The sequence below is a fragment of the Harpia harpyja genome, chromosome 7 (assembly GCF_026419915.1).
Source record: "Harpia harpyja isolate bHarHar1 chromosome 7, bHarHar1 primary haplotype, whole genome shotgun sequence".
NCBI lineage: Eukaryota > Metazoa > Chordata > Aves > Accipitriformes > Accipitridae > Harpia > Harpia harpyja.
In genome coordinates this window covers 25,965,848-25,986,297 of record NC_068946.1, presented here as the reverse complement: position 1 = coordinate 25,986,297, position 20,450 = coordinate 25,965,848, and the positions used below count along the sequence as shown (strand labels likewise).

The window sequence follows — 20,450 nt, the reverse complement described above, 5'->3', positions numbered from 1 at the left end:
CAGAACAAAATTGAATCCAGACCACCCCCTGAGTTTTCCACTTCTGTGGTTCCTCCTCATCCTTGATCCTCTTTCGAAGAGAGCTGTTCTCACTCTCTTCATACATGCAGCAGGAGAACAGCCACTGACCTCTCTAGGTCTGCGCAACCATCAGCTGCCAACACAAGATTATCGTTTTCAGCAAAATCAATGCAAGGGTATTTTACTTGCACAGCAAGACGACTGGCCATGGTCTGAAAATGTGCAAATAAGCCTGTCCCAGCCAAGAACTGCGTATGGGACTAGCCTCTGCTGATTGCTCCATACGTTCACTGTGTGGAGAGAAGCAGAAGCAGCATTTGTGTGTCAGGTTTTCGTATGGCTGAATGTGAAGAAGCTCTGACCTGAAAGAATAGGGACATTCATGGAACTGTAGAAAACTTCTGCAATGTTGAAAAGGTCTTATTAGGAAATCTTGTTCGTCCTCATGCTGACTGTGATTCTGTTCCTGAATTGTATTCTCTGGAGCTTTTAGTGTGGTTTTTAAATGAGTCAAGTGATGAGACTTCAGTATTTCCCTTGGAAAGAAAACAAAAGCTATCCCACAGGGAAGAAAGGCAGATTTCCACTTAAGATGAGCCTTCTAGGAGGTGTTTTAATTTACAGCTTTAATCAGAGATGTATGACACACTTCTCGTTCCTCTCTTATTGATGCTTTGTTGTTTTGGTTTTTTTTTTCATCTAGGTTTGATGATTCCAGTCTTTTGTGTGGTGGAACAGTCGGACGCCTCTCTTGAATACGATAATCGAGAAGAGCATGCTGAGTTCGTTCTGGTTCGCAAAGATGTGCTCTTTAGCCAGCTGGTGGAGACAGCGCTCCTGGCTCTGGGGTATTCCCACAGTTCTGCAGCTCAGGCACAAGGTATTCAATAAAGTTCTTTTCCCCCTTCTCTTTACTGGCAGAAGACAGCACCTGAGGTTGTTTGATATAAGGAAAAAGCAAGAAAATCGCTGGCAAATCTTGGAGGTGGTTATATCAGTTGTGTTGATTGCTTAATGTTAAACTAGGTGTACAACAGGGCCTGCCTTGTTAGCCTGCCTAGAAAGCATTAGCTGGATCTTGCTGAAGTGTGAAATATGGTGATAATGATCAGCCAGCATATTCATGACACATTTGTTCTGTACCATGAAGCAGGTTGCTGCTTTGAGGAAGTCAGCACAGAAGAGCTGGATAGAACCTCTAGGTGTACAGCTAGATGGTATCTGGTATTCCTCTTTGTATCAGGGCCATTTTGAACAGCATATTATAGTCTTTCATTTTTAAAATCATACATTGCATATAATGGTTATATATATACATGCTCTCCTTATGGCCAATAGTTGTAGTGCTAAACATGCAGGCTGATTTCTCTGTTTTCACTTACCTACTATATTGCTGCAAAGCCCTTTGTAAAGCTCTACAGTCCCTTCCACTTAGAGATGATTCTCCCGTAGCAGCAAAATCTTAAAATAAATAAAGCTTTCCTCTCTCTACTCATAATATCAGCTTGAGAAAAACAAACCTAAAGTCCTAATCTTGAGGGGGATGGGCAGGAGGTGGCAGGTTGGGAAAAATCTTTCCAGAATGAACTTTGCATTTCAAGAGGCTTTTTTATACTGAACAGGTTATTTCAGTGCTTATTCTTTTGGATGAGAAGCCTGTAAGCTTCAGTTTCATATCCATGTCACCAATAAAATCTGTGCACTTTTAGAGTAGTTTAATAGAAGCTTTGCTTGGGGATTTGGATTTTATATCTGTTGGGTTTAGTTATTTTGTATAGCTAGGTATTTGAATGTGTGAACAGAGGGAGCAGCGGTGGTGTTGAATCCAGGAGTTCCAGGCAGTGGTTAATAGCACAGGCTCCTTGTACTAACTTCTTTCCAAGCAGAGTGATAATGATTCATTTCCTCTGTCAGCCTCTGCTCTGTGAGAGAGGCTCAGATTCTTTATACAGGCAGAGCTCATGCACATGTGTTTATTTACACAATATGGTAATAAAAGCTCTGCGAGAAGGTAGTTGTTTTGTTTTTTAATATGAAACATTTCATGTCATTTTAGGGACACTTTTTTTCTGAATGTAAAAGGTCAACGTATCCCACTGTTTCCATCCTGGTAAGCCAGCTTCCTGTTTGACAGCGCTATCCATCTCAGTTAACACAGTTGCTCAACGTGTTGCGAGCTAACATGTGGAACACGCTGCGTTAGGTGGCCAAGATTTTATTCTTGGCACTTACGAAGGGAAATGGGCTTTGCAAGAAACCTGCTCCAAGGAGGCATGCCATTCAGTGCAGTGATCCACACTGGCTGAGCATCTCACTTGGGGGAACCTTGCTTTTGCAGCATCTCTCTGATGTGAGAATAGCAAGGAGGGAGACAGATTGACTCACGAAGGAAATTAGTCACTGTGCAGGGAGGAAACGGCCACTGCGTTTTTGAACTACAGGCTTTGACAATGAGCAGGTTCAGATACTAATTTGTTGCTTGATGTGTTGCTCGAATAACTCATCTAGAAATTAAAAGTTGAATCTCTAGTTGTTGTAATTAGCCTAAAAGAGAAGACTTCAGCATTTTTGTCTTTAAGGCAGCAATTACCTTCCACTAGAAAACATCAGATTATATAATATTTAGGAACAACAGAAAATACCTTAAAGACCCATCAGGTAACAATTCTCTTACTTGGTCACTTTATTTACATTCACACTGAAGGACCAGTTCTCCAAAGTCTTTTATATATCCTGGACAAATACTGCAGGTCATACTCATTTTAAGAGAGGAAGGTGAAGTATGCAGCATGTTCTGTAGTACGTTGCTTCTGTACTAGCTGTCTGCAAGCTGAGAGATGAGGTACTGGCAGAGACAGAGTGCTAATAGATCTCTCAGATTGTTTAGTTTAATGAGAAAATTTATAGAATATTGGGCTATAATCTGTCAACTGGGGTTGACAGAAGCTTGCTCCTAAATTGTTGATAGAAGGATTTATTTGGGAGCGCAATTTTCTGATATTAAAAAGAGGAAAAACAATAAAGCTATTTGCTTTACTTATTCCGGTTGTAGGAAAAGTCTGCTTCTGTTCTAGTGCTTGGGATTGATTTCATTTAGCAATACACATTGATAAACAGTCACTTAGTTCTTCTTTATGCTTTATGATCAGCTGAATCGCAGGATCTGCATGAGAAGTTGAAGATCCTCAGGCATTTTTCAAAATGGTAAAGCTTTGAGCAACATGCTGTGCAGAACACTGACATGAGTAGGTGTCCCCATGTCCTCCAGGGACAAAGCAAATGTGAGCTCGTCAAAGCTTTTTTATTGTAAAGGCTGTCTAAGCTGTAATATAGCATGTAGTAATTGTCACCTTTTGAGTTGGGAAAGTGTTTCATTTCGCCCCCCTCTTGTTTTGGATCACTGAAAGGAGTAGCAATGTTCCCTTCATCTTGTGGGAAGCATCTTGGCTTTGCCTGTTCCTTTTAGAACAGGGTCTCCAGTGGCAGATAAAAGAGCTAGTTGTGGGGGAAAAGAAGAGTTGTGGCAGCAGAGAGCATTGCTATGCGATTTCACACCGCCTTCGCTGCGGTTTGCCGTGGCACTTCTACAAACCTGCTGAGGCTCAAGCAGGCTGTGTGCGCCTTGTGTGTAGGGCCCTGCCTCACAGTTGCCAGCTGTATGGCAGCATGGCAGAGTCTGGGTGCCAGAAAGGAGACGTGGCACAGAGGGGTAGGTGGTGCATTGCCTCCCCGAGGGGTCTGTGCGCCCAAAAAGGGGCCCTGCCGCAGGGCTGCCTGCCCGGGCAGCAGCCTAGAGCTGCAGAGCTCCCCAAGGAGGTGACGCTGCATCCGAGCATATGAGCTGTAGCTTGCATGCACAGCTGCTGTCTGGTCTGGAGCCTCATGTACCGGCTTGTGGTCACTTGGTCACTTGGCTTATCACGGCTAATTTTTAGTCCTGGTCATTAGGTAAATTGAGAAGTCTTAGCATAAATAATCTTGAAACAAATATGTGTCAGGAGGTATACATGAAGGTGGCCCCATGCCTCACTGGAAGAAGCTCTTTATTCCCACACAGTTTGGGCAGGACACATTTATTCCACAAACAGCTGGTTGTGAACATTTTTTGTCGATGGTGGTGAGAGCAGAGACTTTTCCAGTGAGTACTGCCCTTGTGAAACTTCCCTTTTCTGACAGGAGCTGTGAAAAGTCTTCTGGAACAGCACGGGAATTCGTTAACAGCTTGGCACTGGGGTGTGAAAGTTGGTGGTGTGAACGGCAACAAAGGTTTAATAAACATTTATGTATTTTTCTTTCATCACTTGAGTTTACACCTGACACTAGGGAACCTGCTTCATGTGCCTTCCAGAGAGGAAAAGAGCCATGCTTTAAAGGGGCACCTATTCTATGTGTACTTTAATAACATTTACATGCCCTGATACGATTTGTTTGTTTGTTTGTTTTGGTGGGTGGGTGGGTGGGGTGTTTTAACTGGGCTTTGCAAGAGAAGGGAACTGGTATATACATACAGTATACAATGCTGAGTGCTGGGACCAAAGTAGTATGAAAGTAGCTGCAGTCTGGAGTACCCTGTGTGCAGTCCTGCAGCTTTGGGACCTGCTGTGAAAGGTGGTTCCCTCCTCAGTGTGGGGTAGAGGAAGAGCAGTGCTAGTTTGATGCTTTTAGCAAGCTCTACTTTCTTAGAATCCATATGGAAAAGAAAATAGTGTGATTTCTTGTGGATATATGTATATATGTTTTTTTTCTTTTGACCAGTTCCTTGTTAGCTGTTGTGAGTGTATACACAGCACTGGTGTACATTGTCTGCAAAAGCTTGCAAAGCTGAATGGGCCATTGAAATGGAGTTTGCCTTCTCCTCCCAGGTGCTTCTGCTAGGTCTGTTGGCAGGGCAGTGTGGAGTACCTGCCCTGACTGCTGTCTGTGGGCTTGGGTTAGTTGCTGTGGGTGGCCACCACAAGGAAAGGGGTGTACAGAAGAGTGAAATGGTGCTGAGATGCCAAATGGAGCAGAAGGAGAGGTGAGAAAACAGTGGAGGGAAGTTAACACAGAGCAAGAGAAACACTAGATCTTTCCCATCCCTGTCGCTGTAGAGATTGCCAAACCCTGGTTCCTAAGCAATGTATTGCCACGAGTGCAGCCATTGCAAAAGCAGTGCCTTGTATTAATGCCTTGGAGGCCCCTCTTCATACAGTCCGGTTTCTTCTAGTGGTGCTGAGTGAAGAGTGGGAAGCCTTGTGGCTGCAAATTGCTTGGGGTGGCTGGTCAGAGTGGAAGGCTGGAAGGAGACGCTGGCAGTGGTCAGTGGGGAAGCAGTAGGACAAGAAGGAGAAACAGAAAAGGTTTAAGTATCTTGCCTTGCTATGTGGAGTTGCAGTAGCTGGGCACGGAGGAGAGTGATGCTCTGTGGGGATCGTGATTTAGTGAGCTGAGGTCAGACAGCATCGGCCCTGTCAGCCTTGCATGACTGGAGTGGGGAAGATGAGAATTTTGCTGCTGCCAGGCAGTGCCTGGCCGGAGTAGTTGATGGGGTACCTCTGCCCTAATGTCATGGCACCCAGAGGTGTATCTCAGAACCAAGTGTCTTTCTCCAGCTGCCTTGCCTGTGAGGCTCTGATGTTGCTTGCAGCCACGGGAGGTTGTGAGACAGGCTTGGCTTGGCTTTGGTGCTTCTGCAGAGCACTGCGCTCTGGAGCACTAGTGGAGCTGTCCTTGCAGCAAACTGCAGCAAGAGAGAAAGGTGGCTCTCCCGACTGCATAGCAAGGAAACCAAGGCACAGGCATATATGTAAGGGCTCTCCCCTGGATCCACGGCACACGTGGCTGGGGCAGGAAGAAACCCAGACTGCAAGTGTGTTCATTTCCCTCGAGGGTCTAAATACATGAGCTCAGCCCTGCTCTCTGCTGTTTATTGGAAGCCTCTTGCACTTGCAGCCTGCATTCAAGTAGTATTTCAAAGCAAAGGCTGGATCTGTTTGATAAGGTGACGTTTAGTGAATCAGTCCAAACCCCAGGCTGCTGTGTGTGAGAATGTGGCAGCCTGAATGCTGGGCTCCTTCACTCTGGCTAGCCTTTGTGACACCAGTATGACCATCTTGTGACTTAACAGGATTATAACCACGTGTACAAATATTTGAAGGGTGTAGATACTGATGAAGGAATGGATTTGCCTAAGCTGGTCCAAGAAGGTAGGGCTCTGGGGCAATTGGAAGGACCTGAGTGGATGATTAGCAGAGAAAGATCCTGTAAAATTTTCCCATCTCTCCTGTCTCCAGGACCGCAGTAGCTTCCAATTGAATGTCAGGTAAAGGCAGAACATACCAGCTGGGGGCTGTATTGAACATGCACAAGCTGGTTTTATATTTCTGGATCAAGAAAGGTACAGTAAAAGTGTGGTGAAACCCTGCTAAACTGTGCTTGATGTGTACAGCTAAGTTTGCTGCAGCTGGGAAGACCAGATATGCTATTTTTAACACAAGTGCAAGGTAGCAGTATGGGAAAAATGAGAGGAAACCTGGGTTCAGGTTTCTCCTGTGAATAATGTGCAATAAATTACAAGGGTGCTATAATCTGGGATCTTCTGACTCCTCAGCCAAGTGCCCAGTGTCATTTGTATGTCTGAGCTGTGGCTCCCTGTCCATGTGATGAAAGACCTTCTAGTCAGTATTATTCTGGCTTTAATGAATAGGAGAGACACTAGTGATATAATGACTTAAATAACAAGACATTACAGCTATCAACAGACTAAATGTTGGGTCATTTCCTGGCTCTGTCACCATTTGCTGCTACTTTTTTCTTTTCCGTTTATACAGAGATGGCATGGTGGTCTCACCTAACAGAGTTGTCAGTCCGTGTAGAGTTGCTCTATTTCTCTCAGCTCAAGCTCTTTTGCTACAGAGTATGATCACCCTGCTAAACCGATGCATCTTAAAACAAAACAAAACAAAACCCACTCCAAAACAAACAAAAGAAACCAACCCAGCCCTCTTTGAAGCTCTTTTCAGCAGTTCCATCTTACTCCATCTATAATTAATGGCTCCTTACCTTTAGTAATCCCCTTTGCCCCCCTTGCTTCTACTGGGGACACTTTTTGTGGGTAAGCTCTTCTTTCTTCTCTCCAGTTTCGCAGGTGAAATTGTAAAAGGCCCAAATCAAATAATTTAACAGTAATATGTGTGAAGGGTACGATGGTACGATGTCAGATGGACACCTTGCGGTAAACTCTGACATGCAATTTCATGACAGCTTGTCGGGAATTGCTAAGCAGACTGGTTTTCTTGCAGTGATACTCAGCCATCCAGATCAAAGTTATCCTTGTAAAAGCTGCTCCTTCTTGAATTGTACAATGCTTGAGTTGTATTCTTTGTCTTTCTCCCTGTTTTTTGAAGAAAGTGGGCTGAGTACTACTCAAATATTTATTTCCCTCCCTGTATACAGATATTTACCAGCAAATCACTGTTTTGTCTACTCTACAAAACTTCATGACAACTGTAAGTGAAAGTCAATTACAGGAACCATGAGAGAAAGTCAGAATTTAATGAGAATATTGAAAACCTCTTCCTTCTTTGTTTTTTTGATAGGCATTTCAGTGCATAATGGACACAGGGTTTGAAAGACACTGTTGTTCAAGGTTCAGCATCTCATGCCATTTCAATTAAAGCCCCAGAGTTCTCTTTAAACGTTGCTTGGAACTCTTAAGAAATCTTACGTAAAAAATAAAAGAAGAGGTAGAGGTTGAAGCTGCTTATATTTGTAGGGTTTACTAAAATTAGTGTGGGCTTTCTTTTGTGAAAAATGTGACATACAAAGAAATGTTAGGATGTCATATTCATATATATAAAAATATATTTTATGATTTATTTTGTTTTATATATAAACACATATATTTATAGTTTAATCTAGAATATAAGTACACACATATATTTTATACATATACACACATACAAATGTATATTTATATAAAAGTATAATACGTATATGGAAACAAAAGATCAAAATCCACTTAATAAACCAACCTTTCAGGTTACTTGTCACCCTCATTCTCCATCTGTAGTGTTATTTTAAGTAACCTCTTTATCCCAACAGTGTGAATTCTAGTGAATACTTGATTTTTTTATAAGTTCATCGTGAAAGTTCTTAACTTCTAACCAGCGGTTGGGAAGTGTCTCTCCTTTTCTTCCCTGCCACCCCCCCATGCTGGTGTGTATAGAACTTGCCATGTGGTATTGGCTTTCTGATCTCAATATATTATTTACAGGATTCTTGTGATGGAACAAAATGTCTACAAATAATAGTCTATTTTTCTAGATGGCAGACATCTGGGTAGTATAAGTAAATGGGTAATTTATTAGTGTTTGAACAGCTTAGAGGAGGGTAACCAAAGGTAGCCGTGAACAGCTCAGCACTTCTGTCTCATTTGCTGTTTGTGACCAAGCACAGCACCGCTCGTAAGCAGCAGCGGAGGCAGGGGCGAAGGGAGGGAGCGGAGTGGACAGAGCAGGCTTCAGCTGTCCCAGTGAAACGCCCTTTCTTCCTTCCCTGCGTGTCTGTGAGACTTCGCATACCTGCGATGGGAGTTTGAGGCCAAGCGTTTTGAAATGCATCACATTTTAGTGACGGCTCCAGAGGCTCTAGTGGACTTGTTGCAGTGGCGTGTGTGTCATTTGTTTGTTCCACGGTCATAGTGGATCAAACTTGGACTGTGCTATGGGTAGATATCATTAAACCTTTTGTTTCTCTCTCTCCCTCTTTGTTTCTGAGAAATATTGCTAAGGCCGTAACAGCAAATCTGTGCTTCTGTTTGGTGAAGGCTGTATTCTTTAGTGCTTTCCATTCACTTTACATTGCAGGCCGTGTGCAAAAAGATAATGCTGCAGGACAGAAGTTTTTTCAAGCTTTGCACTCTTCAAGGGAAGATTTTCATGGATTCTGCCAGTTTTATAAACCAATGAAGAAATGCTGGGGAAATTGAGCCACAGGCTTTTTTGTGTCACGGCAACCCTTATATACCCTTACAGTAGTTTGGGGTAAAATAAAAATCAAGTTCACTCCAAAAGGCCTGCGTGTACTCAATTAAAAACTTAGACCAGCGCATAATAAATTCTGATTTTTCTTGGCCCCCTTCCCAACCTCTCAGCTAAGACCACAAGCCCATGAACCACTGGTATTTTTGAGGAAAATTAGGAAATGGTCTTTATGAATTTTAATTTAAAATAAAATTTTGTTGTCTTTTTCTTGCATGAATTTGATAATGAAACAGTGCTGTATTTAAAAATGGGAATAAATTAGGTTAGACTAGGTCTTCCTCTGTCCAGAAAAGGAAAATGAGGTGCAGTTGGCAGCCTGTTAGCTAACAAGTTAAATATTTAAACATTCAGTAGTATGAGGAGAGCAAAGCCTGGTGGTGGTTAACATGTTAGGGTAGCTTTTTTTTTTCCTTTTTTTTTTTTTTTCCTTTTTTAGACATTCTTGTCTGCTGAGACTTATTTTTTTTTCAGTCCCTGCTCTAGGTAAAGGAAGCAGTATTTTAACCCTGTGGCATGAGGGATGCTTTTCGCTCCAGCTGCAGGTTTCCTTGCCCCATCTGCCTTCCCCACAGGGGCACAAAGCTGAGCTCTCCTCCAGCCGCTTCTTTCTTTAACCTAGCAGAGGCAGGGCTCATCCCCCAGATTGGCTTCTGCTTATTGGGAAGCAGCTCCCAACTTTTAGGATCTCTGCTTTGCCTTGGGCGTAGGTTCCCCTATGCAGCATTTATAATGGATATGCTGTTGGGGAGAAAGCAGAGTTTTTTCTGCTGGCTGGTCTGTCTGAAGTCCATTTATCATCAGTGCTCCAGTCTGGATCTCACTGCACCTGTGAAGGGGAATTGGTTTGAGCATGTGGAGAGCAACAGTGCTGGCTGCGCAGTCCCTTGCAAGCTCATGGTGTAAGGCAGTGCTTCTCAGTCCCCATTAACCACATAGACAAGCTAAGCATGAAAACCAGTTTGTTTTGAAACTGAAGACCTGACAAAGCAAAGGGAGAAAATGTAAAGGGGATAAACAGAAAGTGTTTCCTGGTTATTAAAAAAACAAAAAGAGAGAGGGCAAGCACACTGACCCCTGTTCTGTGTCTGGTTGTCTCTTTAGGAAAGATCCTTCTGGCATTGACAGCAAAGGGTCAATTCTGAGGGTTTCTCACCACTGCATGTGAGCATTGTAGAAGGGACCCGGTTTTAATCCTCCTGGCCCTTATTGGACTATAAATGAACCTGTCAATCAGCAACTGTATTTGATGTTTGCATCTTTTCGTACCAGTTGAATTTTACAAGGGCAATCTGCCCTGCTGCATTGTTTGTCATTGGGGGTCTGCCGGAGATTAAATGGCTGCATTTACAGAATGGAAAAGGATGAGCAAAAGACCATGCTATTAGTCACCTCCTTTTGCCTACTATCCTGCTTACTGGAAACTCACTCAGAGAGTACCGATGAAGGTTCAAATTCAAGCTGTGGCTGAGAGAAGTGGGTGTGTATGTCTTCCTCCTGTCCACTGAGCTACTTGGTTATTCAGGGTGCGTGTCTCTTCATCTCTGTACTGTTGCAGGGCTTATGGAGAATTGCGCATACTCTGTCTTGCTTTCGGCCAGTGAATACCTTTGATTTGTCCACACAATTAAAAAAAAAAAAGTTTATACAGGTGTGATTGAAAAAAGGCATTACATCAAGTTGAATAAGGTTGGGTTATTTTTCACTGGGTATTTATGGGCGATTTTACTTTCAACTTTATTCCAACGGAAAAATAATTCTTCTAGGATGAAGTAGCTGTCAATGAAACAATAAAGCTATAGTAATCCTGGGATCTGGGGTCTGTATTTTATTCCGTTTTCACTCCCCAGTTTTGTATGCGCAGCATCTTTGACTTCACCTGTCTGTTTCCACAGTTACAAATAAAGAGTTAAATTCAAACAAGCAAACTAGGAGGAGAATGCGTGTGCCAGTCAGGATTCTTCGCTAAATTGCTTTCATACTTTGTTTTTATAAGATATTTACTGCTTAGCCACATTTTGGCCTTTTTCCTTTTTCTAACAAAAATCATTATGTGGGATAGCTAGTAGATGGTTCCTACTTTCACAGTGACAACTCCATGCTACAAATGTCCCTTGGCATAGGGATTGTTAATTCACGGCAATTTGTCTACCTTTCTGAGTAGGTTTTTTTTCGACACCGGCTATAGAATCTATGAAATAGTCTGTGGGGGGGAAAAGTGTTTATCTTGTGTTGAAACTGAGGATGGACCAAATGCTTGAGGAAAAAAATGTATCAAATAATGAGCTATAGATAACACTAAATCGTTTCAAGATCCTGGAAGGAGATGTTTAGGCAGAATTGTGCAGCAGTCAGCATAAGAAAATTGACATCTTGTGAAGTGCTACTGTAGAATGTGTTTCAAACATCACTATTTATGTATCCATTTATATAGACAGCATCAATTACGTATTTTTAAATGTTGATGATGGGTCTAAAAACTACATGCATTACAAACATAAAAGTTTCTTTTTCTGTGGCTTGAGTGTGGAGTACAAGTCTTTTTTTTCTCGATCTGAAAGCTGTATTTGTTTGCTTAAAAGAATGAAGAATGGTATTTTGTTGGTAATATTCACAAAGATTTATTAATATTTTATTGTGGAGCTTTTAAATAGAGGGCTACACATACTAGTTCTTTTTTTTTCTGATAGCTCTGCTAAAAGAGCATAGCAACACCATGCATTTGCATTTTCTGATCACTAAAAATCCCCCCTACCATAAATGTGTATGTGAAATTGAGAACCTAATTAAAAGATTAACAGCATGTACAGTACTTTACCCAAAAGGCATGTGTTAATTTGTTAAAACACTAAAGATTTTTATGCTGTCTTTTTTGACGCTATCAAAATATTTTCAGTGGAACTGGTTGAACCTGGTCTCTTTATTATAAATTCTTCTGCAGAGTAAGATGACTTAATTTCATATCTAATTGCATAAGGAATTATAAATTATCTTTTCTAAGAGACCTATGACACTAAAATGCAGAATGAACAAATAAAACTGATTTGTTCTAGTACAAATGAAGATATATGGCAGTATTTTTATTACAGACACCATTTGTTTGGGTTGAGTGTCTGAATATTTTACAATAAGATACAAAGTGCTCTTTGTCGAGTAGTCATTCTAGCAATGCATCTTAAGGTGTTTTACAACTAATTGCCATGAAACGAAGAAACCCAAATCAACAAAAAACAGCCCCACCCATAAAATAAAACCCTATGCAGAATGGGATAAATCTGTTCCGAAGGAAATATGTTTTATATGCATTCATAGAAGCAGCGGGATCTGCCTCTTGGATCAAATATGGAACTTTTCTTTTGTTCGCAAAGACCTGTTGATTTCAAAAGCGTGCTTTATCTCAGAAAAAGGTGACTTGCTGTATGTGAAATGGTAGTTTCCAACTAGGAATGAGATGCCACAGTCTAGACTAGAGCACACAGGTGAAGGATTACAAGTCTGATTTCTAGTGGGGAAGCACGGTTGGTGTATGGGACAGGGTACTGGAGGTGGGCATTTCTCTGATGTAAAGGGAAATGTAGGTCCTGCCATGGCCCCTTTAGTGCCATGTAACCCAAGGGGATGCTGTGGTGCTGCAGAGTTAGGATTTCCTTCCCTCCTGGGGACTTCTGGAGGAATCTTGGACAAATCCCGCTTCCTTCCCCTAAAGCACAACCAGTAGGTATTCTTCGGAAACAATGGGGTATTTACCAGTACAAAGTGATGTATTACTTTAAGAAGTGAATATTACCCTTGTAGCAGAATGTGGTAGTAACTGGCAATTATTAAAGATTTGTCTTTTGTAACTACCCTTGATGGAATTTTATTCTGTCATTGAAAGTTTAAAGTGGATCATAGTAAATTTACCATTTTGTACTGAACTGCGTTAGTGTTGGTGCCAAGGCTGTTTGAATGTTACTGAACGTCTATTTAACCAGATTAGATTAAACACTATTACATTATTTAGTGCAAGTATATTGTTCATAAAGGAACAAATTAATATTCCACTGACCTTTCGAGGGTTGAATTAATAAATTTATCACAAGGATTAGTTTGATATTGTATAATAGAGGCGTTTAATAAAAATTTATTTTTGCCAGAAGTACTTTTATTACAAAGTTTACTGATATAAAGCTGCTACTGATATAAAGCTGCTTCTGTTAAGCTGATTGTTTTTCCCACATACTAAAAGACTAGTGCCAAATTGTCTAAATCCCAACGTATGTATGCATTTATGAATTTTTCTAGAAGGGGGCCAAAAGGGCTGTATGGCACTTCATAAAGGCAAGTAGGAAAGGAATGTAATAATTTTTAGCTCAAGAGCTTCCGTGGTCAGGTGTGAGTGATATGAGCCAAAAACTGCAGCATTTATGATAAAATGTGGATTACACTTTTAAAAAACATTTATGCCTAATAATCCAAAGTGATTTCAGTAACAAAGTTAAGGAATATTTTTATTACCATAAAAACATGAGATTTTTTCCCCTTACCTTCCTGTAGCTCTGTAGTAAGATTTCATTTTGCGAGGACTTCTTGTGCTTTACAATTTTGAGTGTGTCTGTACAGGAAAGCAGGGAGGGAGAAAGCAAAAAAGAAGAGAGACAGCCAAGAGAGCAAGTGTTTCTATGCTGTTTGTAATAACAATGTCATGTCTCTGTGAGAGACAGCAGGGTGATTTTGGGTAGCGCAGTAAGCACCTGCACCATCTCACTGAGGTACAGCAACTCCCCTGTCCCACTCTTCTTCTCCTTCTTGTTGAAGCGAGGTTGGGATAGAGTTGCAGGTACAGCTGTAGTACGGACGTGGCACTGTGGTGCCCCATGGTTGCAACGTGGGTTTTGTGGAAGGAGGGGCGGTTACAAAACAAAATTGCCATCAAACATCTTCAAGGCTTCTCCTGAATCCTTCCCTTTTTGATCTGTGTCTCTTGTGCATAAACTCTGGTTTTGCATGTAAATGTGAGGGAGATGGAGGAATCTTAGCTGCAGATGGAAAAAAAACCCCAGTGTCTTGATATTTTAAAAAATCCAGAATTAGAAGGAGATAAATTTATGTAGCCTTTGCACCATAATAATGTGGAAAGACCTGACACAAAGCCATAAGGCTTTTTTCACAGATTCAGTTGTCTGGAAATTGTGCAATGCTGTTTAAATGGAATGACTTTTAACAGATCGCAATAAATAAAAAAAAAATAAAAATCATGTTTTCACCAAGGATTACATGATGGCAGTGCTAACTCCCATGCAATTAATAGACAGCATGTACTTTGTTTTCCTTTGAGTGCTTAGCATTTTGTCTAGATTTTATCTGGCCATGTATCCAGGAACTGGGTATGGATGCAAGCTGCTGTTAATTGAACTGTATTTAGGACTATTAAAACCATCCTATGTGCTGTACGGCAAGATGTGTATCTATATTTGCATTTGCAGCAATGTAGCTGTAGCATACATATCCTGTAGTAGATAGGCAGCCCCTAGTCCACATATTTTTAGATACAAAATGTAAGTGGTTTATGACAAAATAACTTCTTATATCGACATAGCATTTGTCTTTTACAAAACCTGCAGTTATTTTCCCAGAGCAGTTGCGAGGTGCAGTTTGTAGCTTAACAGGAAGAAAGATGGAATGTTTTAATTTTGCTGTGGATTGTTGGCCCATTGAGTCAGGTCTTGAGTTGTAGCAATTTCTTTGTAGAGGGAGGCTGGTCCTGGTTTCCCCTGGTCTCGTACATCTACTGAATGTCTTTTTACATCCAGCTAGTTGTGTGATGTAGTATTTAGGGGTAAGAAGATGCTGTATGATACAAGGAGTGATGAGTTTAAATCTGGAAGCAAAAAAATTCCCTTATGTCTGTGCTTGCTTGCTTAAGTAATTTATATAACATGCTTTATAGAAAAAGGGCTATGTTTGTACAGAAGGAGGTGCCAGAACGCTAATAGAAGTATAGTAACTCATCTGATGGGTGGGACAGACTTCTGCATGCTATTTGGAAACAAAATTAACCCTGTGTGGGAGTATAATAACTAACATTGTTAATTCTTGACATTTTCTTTCGCATACTTCTGGGGCTCTTAATGAGGGGAGCTTCAGCTTCTCTTTAAAAATTTAATTTGTAGAGATAAAAAATAAAATCTTAGAGGATTCCATCAGAAGCTTGCGAGCATGATCCTGTCTTTGGCATGAGAACATGGAATAGGAAAGAATCCAAGCATTTTAATTTGCTGGGAACAAAAAGAAGCTGGTTGGTAACTTTGGGATACAGTATTGCTCTCTGAAGCACATTACTTGCGGGTGTGCAGGCATGTGACAGTGTGATCGCACATGGGTCTGTGTTGGTTTCAAACATGCCTGGGGCTGCCTGTGGCCCTTTCATTATTTCTGAACCTTTGGCACTGAGTGTCAGTGGGGGATGTGTGGAGATGGGGAAACGAGAGAACTAGATATTAGAATTCAGTAGCAGATTTAAATTAAGCAGAAACCTCAGTATGTTATAAACTTGTAAGGCTATATATACAGTATGGCATGTGGCTGGACCATAGTCATGCTCAGCAAACCACTGAATATTATAGGACAGTTCATATGTTTTCTAATTCTTCCCAGAAAAAAGAGGATTTCAGTACTTGAGTAATATCTTGTTATTCCATTCCTACTATCAGCAGCTCAGCAATTTGAACTTGCAAAAATAGCAGATTAGATATTTCCCTGAAACTACATGGACTATTTAGTGTCTTACTGATGTTCTGGCAGAACAGTGTAGGGATTGAGAAAAACTGGGGCTGAAAGTGACTTAAGGGAGCTAACGGAGTTTAGCGAAGGTTATGAAAAAGCAGCGCTTTCCATTAGACGTTCTATGAAGAGAGAGATGGGAAAGGACAAGAGATGCCAAAGCAGGAACTACACACCATGAACATGGCTTTTGGAGCCAGGAGGAGTCTCGGCTGACGATTTCATTTGGGGCTTTGCTTCATTAGTAGGAAAAGTTAAGAACAGAAGTGAAAAAGCTGGTAGTTAACAGAGATAATGTCCTGACCTCTTAAAAATTAAGTGTAAGGTGTGTATCTCTGAGTCAAATATTCCTTGCAATGGTGGAAACTTAAATGCAGTGTTCTGGTACTACTGTAGTAAGGCCAAAAATTGAACTAGAAAGGTTTGTCTTGGTGTGAAGGCTAAGTGAAATGCAGAAGTTAAATGGGTATCCAGGTGTGTGACGTGGAGTCCAAAATCAGCACACACAATGCTGTTAGTGTTCATAATTGTTGGTGCTGTAGCTTCAACAAGGGATTCTTTACAAGAAAATTAAGCCATTTTTTAGGTTAAGAGCAGTGTAAATAAAGTCAAATGCTTCTGAAGTCAGTGGAGTTTTCAATTTCCACTGATGCAATTGAGGGCAGAGGTTGAAACGTGATTTTTTTATTTCCAGGCATATCTCAAGCTATGTTTCAAACTTGTTTTATGTGAAGAAGTAAATAATCTGTTGGGAGGCAGGTTGAGAGCATGGGTAACACAGCTTCAGATGCGTTTATATATAGGATCAGTAACCACTGTTGATTGTTTGCAAAGAGCTTGTTTGGGGTGTTCCATCCATGTAATTTTTCAGCTGTATCCTAATACAGAAAAACAAACTCAATACAGCTATTCTGGAGTGAGTTATTTACCTACAGGAGCGATAGGCCAAAGCCATTTTACTACAGAACATTTTTCCTTATATGAAAGCCATCCATTTGCAGGATATTTTTTGTTTGATGATCTTCAGAGTAATTTGATTATTTTTTATAATATATTGTAGAAGCTTTGGTTTAGGTCCTTGCTTGCTTATGTGAATACCTGAGATACAGTGACTTAGACTGGGACAACAAAATAGAAGTTACCCATAGGAGTCCTCCTACCTCTGCAGAGTCATGGAGAAAGATGACCTGTGTCCTCAGAGGAACAGAAGCATGGGAGCTCTGAGACTGAAAGTGGGGAAGCATGTTTGTCCTAATATATGTCAGATTTGACTTTGTTTCAAGTACTTTTCTTAAGACCGGAGGAAGGAGGAAGCTGCAGAGTAGAGAGACATGAGAAGCCTGAGGTTAGGAGCCTCACAGTAGGCTATGGTGTTGCTTTAGTTTATGTGTGTGTGTGTGTTTGATTGAAGGTGGGGATGGCAAATATCCACCTTTTTGGCAAGGACTGAGTAATTGGTCTTTAGCTTGACTAATATGTATGTGTATGTAGGAAGGTTTTAAAAGAAGGAGAAAATATTCGTTAATTTGGACTATTTATGGTTGAAATATCATAAACACTTGGATGTAATAAGAGAAATACAGTTACATTTTGTTTTCAGAGAACTTGTTAGAAATATTACTTGAAATTAAGATTCATATATTTTGCAGAGGAGCTTTCTTTGTGAGGCTTTCATGTAAAAGCAGGGTTCCCTGTCTAACTGCATCCATAAATCAAGATGGTACCTTCTTTTCTTTGGAACTTAAGGTAGAGTTGTTTTTAAAGCATAAGGTGGTTAGTACATGTCTGTAGATTTTTAAATAGTGCACAAATGCACAAGATTTTTCTTTGATTCACTTTTTTTTTCCCATGTATTAACAAGGCGGTTATGTAGGAACATTCATCAGAAGCTTTAGAAATCGTGGGAGATTTATGATGTCATATGATGTCATCACAGCAATACCCTGCATTGTAAAACTTCAGAGCAACTACTGCTGTACCACCAGGGTGAATAATGGAGTATTCATTCACTCCTACCAAATCCCAACATCAAATATTCCACAGGCTCTCTTAAAACAGAAATTGTGCCTATAGGAACGTGTAGTGAGAAGTTACGCTTAGGAGGGTATAATCGGAGTACCTGAAAAGGAGTGATATTTCAATTCCCAGAAGTTGTCATGTTAAGGCTGCACAAAAGCTAGAGACTCTCTGAGGTAAAAGCTCTTCAAATGGAAGTGGCTGAAAAAATCTTGGCTAGCTCGTGAGAACAAGTACTAGAGGCCAAATTCTGCTCTGTTACACCATCCTACGTTTGGACTAGCGCCAAAGACAAGCGCTTTCCCTGCTGCAACTAGACTGGAGGGAGTACAACTCTGAGGGGTCTGAGCAACCAGTGACTCTACTCTAAACCACACATAAAACGAGTTTAGCAATCTTGGACTGTTGAACAATGATTCATTTTATAATATGACCACAAAATGTAGCTGAGTTGGTAATGATTGCTTCAAACAGCTCAAGCAACTGAATGAGCAAGGAGGAGTCGGGATTACCCTTAGCCCTACTAAGTGTCCTTGTTGGGCCGGAGGTCAAGGCTTCCCGGTATAGCTTTTGCCTAGGGCTGCACGGGCAGGCAGGGGAGAGCTCTGCCTGCAACAGAGACAGACAAAGGTCTCATTCTTTAGTGGTAAACGTGCTTTAACAGCCACCACTGTATACTGACACTTAAAACAAAATGAAAGGAAATGTTAAGTCTGCTGTATGTTACTTGTTTGGGATGTTAACAGCGGTATGGCAAATACATCTACAGTATGGGAGGGAGAGGAAGATACAAGCAAACCTTCACAACCGTCCTTTCACATCTGTAATTACATCCAGACTTAGCAGCAGTGTCATTTCATTTTGCAGAGGAGCGTGGCAGCCCTTGAAGTGAGATTTCTTGGTGTTCAATCCCACACGTTAGAAAAGGCCCATTGTGCTCCGACCTGCTTTAAAACAAACCATACTAAACCGTGCATGCATGCTCAAAGAGTCCTCCCTTTTTATAAACAACTGCCATTTGTTGCAGGGGTTGCTATGGCAAACCAGGGCAGAAAATCCTGTCTTGATGTTAAAGCAAAATACTTAGAAATTGTAAGACAGATTTTGAGAATATAAATTAATTAAATGGCAGTAATTGCATTATTGCACTATCTTGCCAGGGAAATAGCTATTCCTGTGAGAGTCTATTACTGTGTTAGGTCTTGGAGCAGAGTGTAATTTTTTGAAAGTGCTTTAGGTTTTCCAAATCTGTCTTTTTGCTTTTACTTTTTACTTAATTCTAAGTAGTAGTAAATGGCAGCTTAGCCCTGCAAAGGTGGTCATCATCTTGCTTGAGTTGTTAAAGCTGTAAGAAGACTGAATAAGCATTTACAGTTTGGGCTTAAATTGACAGAAGTAAATAACTATAACCTCACCGATCTGGCCCAAGTAGCTGCTTGATAGCTTGCCCTGTTGGGATCAGTGTCTTTGGACTGGGACAGGAAACATTAGGCTTCTTCCAGATAGGAGTCCTACAGCTGTCTAATGTGCCTTTTGTTCCTTGACTGCTGGAGGTGCAAAGTGTCAGACAGGTAGGAGGCTTCTATAGTACATTTCTTCATTTGTGAGAAAAAGAAAAAACCCAAGGCTGTTCTATGTTGCATGCCTATTTTTTCCCTGTGGCCTGACTGCTTAACGCCTCTGACCTTACTGTAGTTGTGTCCTTCTTCAAACCTCCAATGAAAGGATGAAGAGTTCACTTCAGAAACAGAACTGATAAACTGGATGCTACCTGGCATATTTTTAGTCGAATTAGCAAAGCAGCTTGGAAATATTTTTTGCTTTTAGTGCTGAAAACAGGCAGTTCTATATCTTTACATCTGTAATAGTTATTCATTAGAATATTTCCTTACATTTTTAAGTGGAACTGTGTTATGGCCCTTTGATAATGCTTGGGGAGGGATGAAGACTAAAATACCCACTTCCCGCATCTGAAAGAGAAATGCGGATTTAAAGGACTGCATATGAAGAGAAATGAAAAATAGTTTTTGTAAATATGTTACCGTGGACCATGAAGAGCTTTCCTTGGTTGACCCGGTGAGAGAAGTCCTTTCTTTGGTTGTTCTCCAAGCATCTTTGGTCTTTCCTTAGATGATCTCGGTTGATCAATCTGCCTGTGGTTGGCTGAATGTGGGCACAGGTCAGTGGGTCTGTGTTGATTATGCCAGTATTGCCAGACTTACGAACTGACCATCTGCTCTTTGCTTTGTGTGCTCATTAAGAATCAGGCAGCAAGAGGATGGCAGTAGCCTAGGATTAATACCTACATCAAAGTTCGGGAACTCTTGAGTCCTCTCAGTTTTGCCACTGCCTATTTGTCTTCAAGAAGTCATCTTTGGCTGTGCTACTAGTACAGCTTGCTGCAGTTGGTTGTGCTGGCGAATGAAGGTAAACATGTGCTTCTGTCAAACTTCCAGTGTTCATTTTAGTGCATTGAGAGTGTCATTTTGTATGTTCCTCTTGGGTTCCTGAGTAGGCAGCAGACTGTCCAATGCATCCAAGGAATGGAATGGAATGTAACAAAGCTTCTGCGTTGCGGATTGCATTTGATATGTTTGGGAGAGGGACCAGCAGCTTCCCAAATGGGAATTA

General features: G+C 41.0%; 1 protein-coding gene across 2 annotated transcripts in view; it reads left to right on the top strand.

Moving 5' to 3' along the window:
* Window positions 1-20,450, top strand: part of SATB2 (SATB homeobox 2) — a 137,880-nt gene that overhangs the window by 23,042 nt on the left and 94,388 nt on the right. For both annotated transcript variants that reach the window (XM_052793306.1, XM_052793305.1), the window contains exon 3: window positions 725-901. In XM_052793306.1, coding sequence (XP_052649266.1) covers window positions 725-901 — 177 coding nt within the window. The remainder of the gene's footprint in view (window positions 1-724; window positions 902-20,450) is intronic.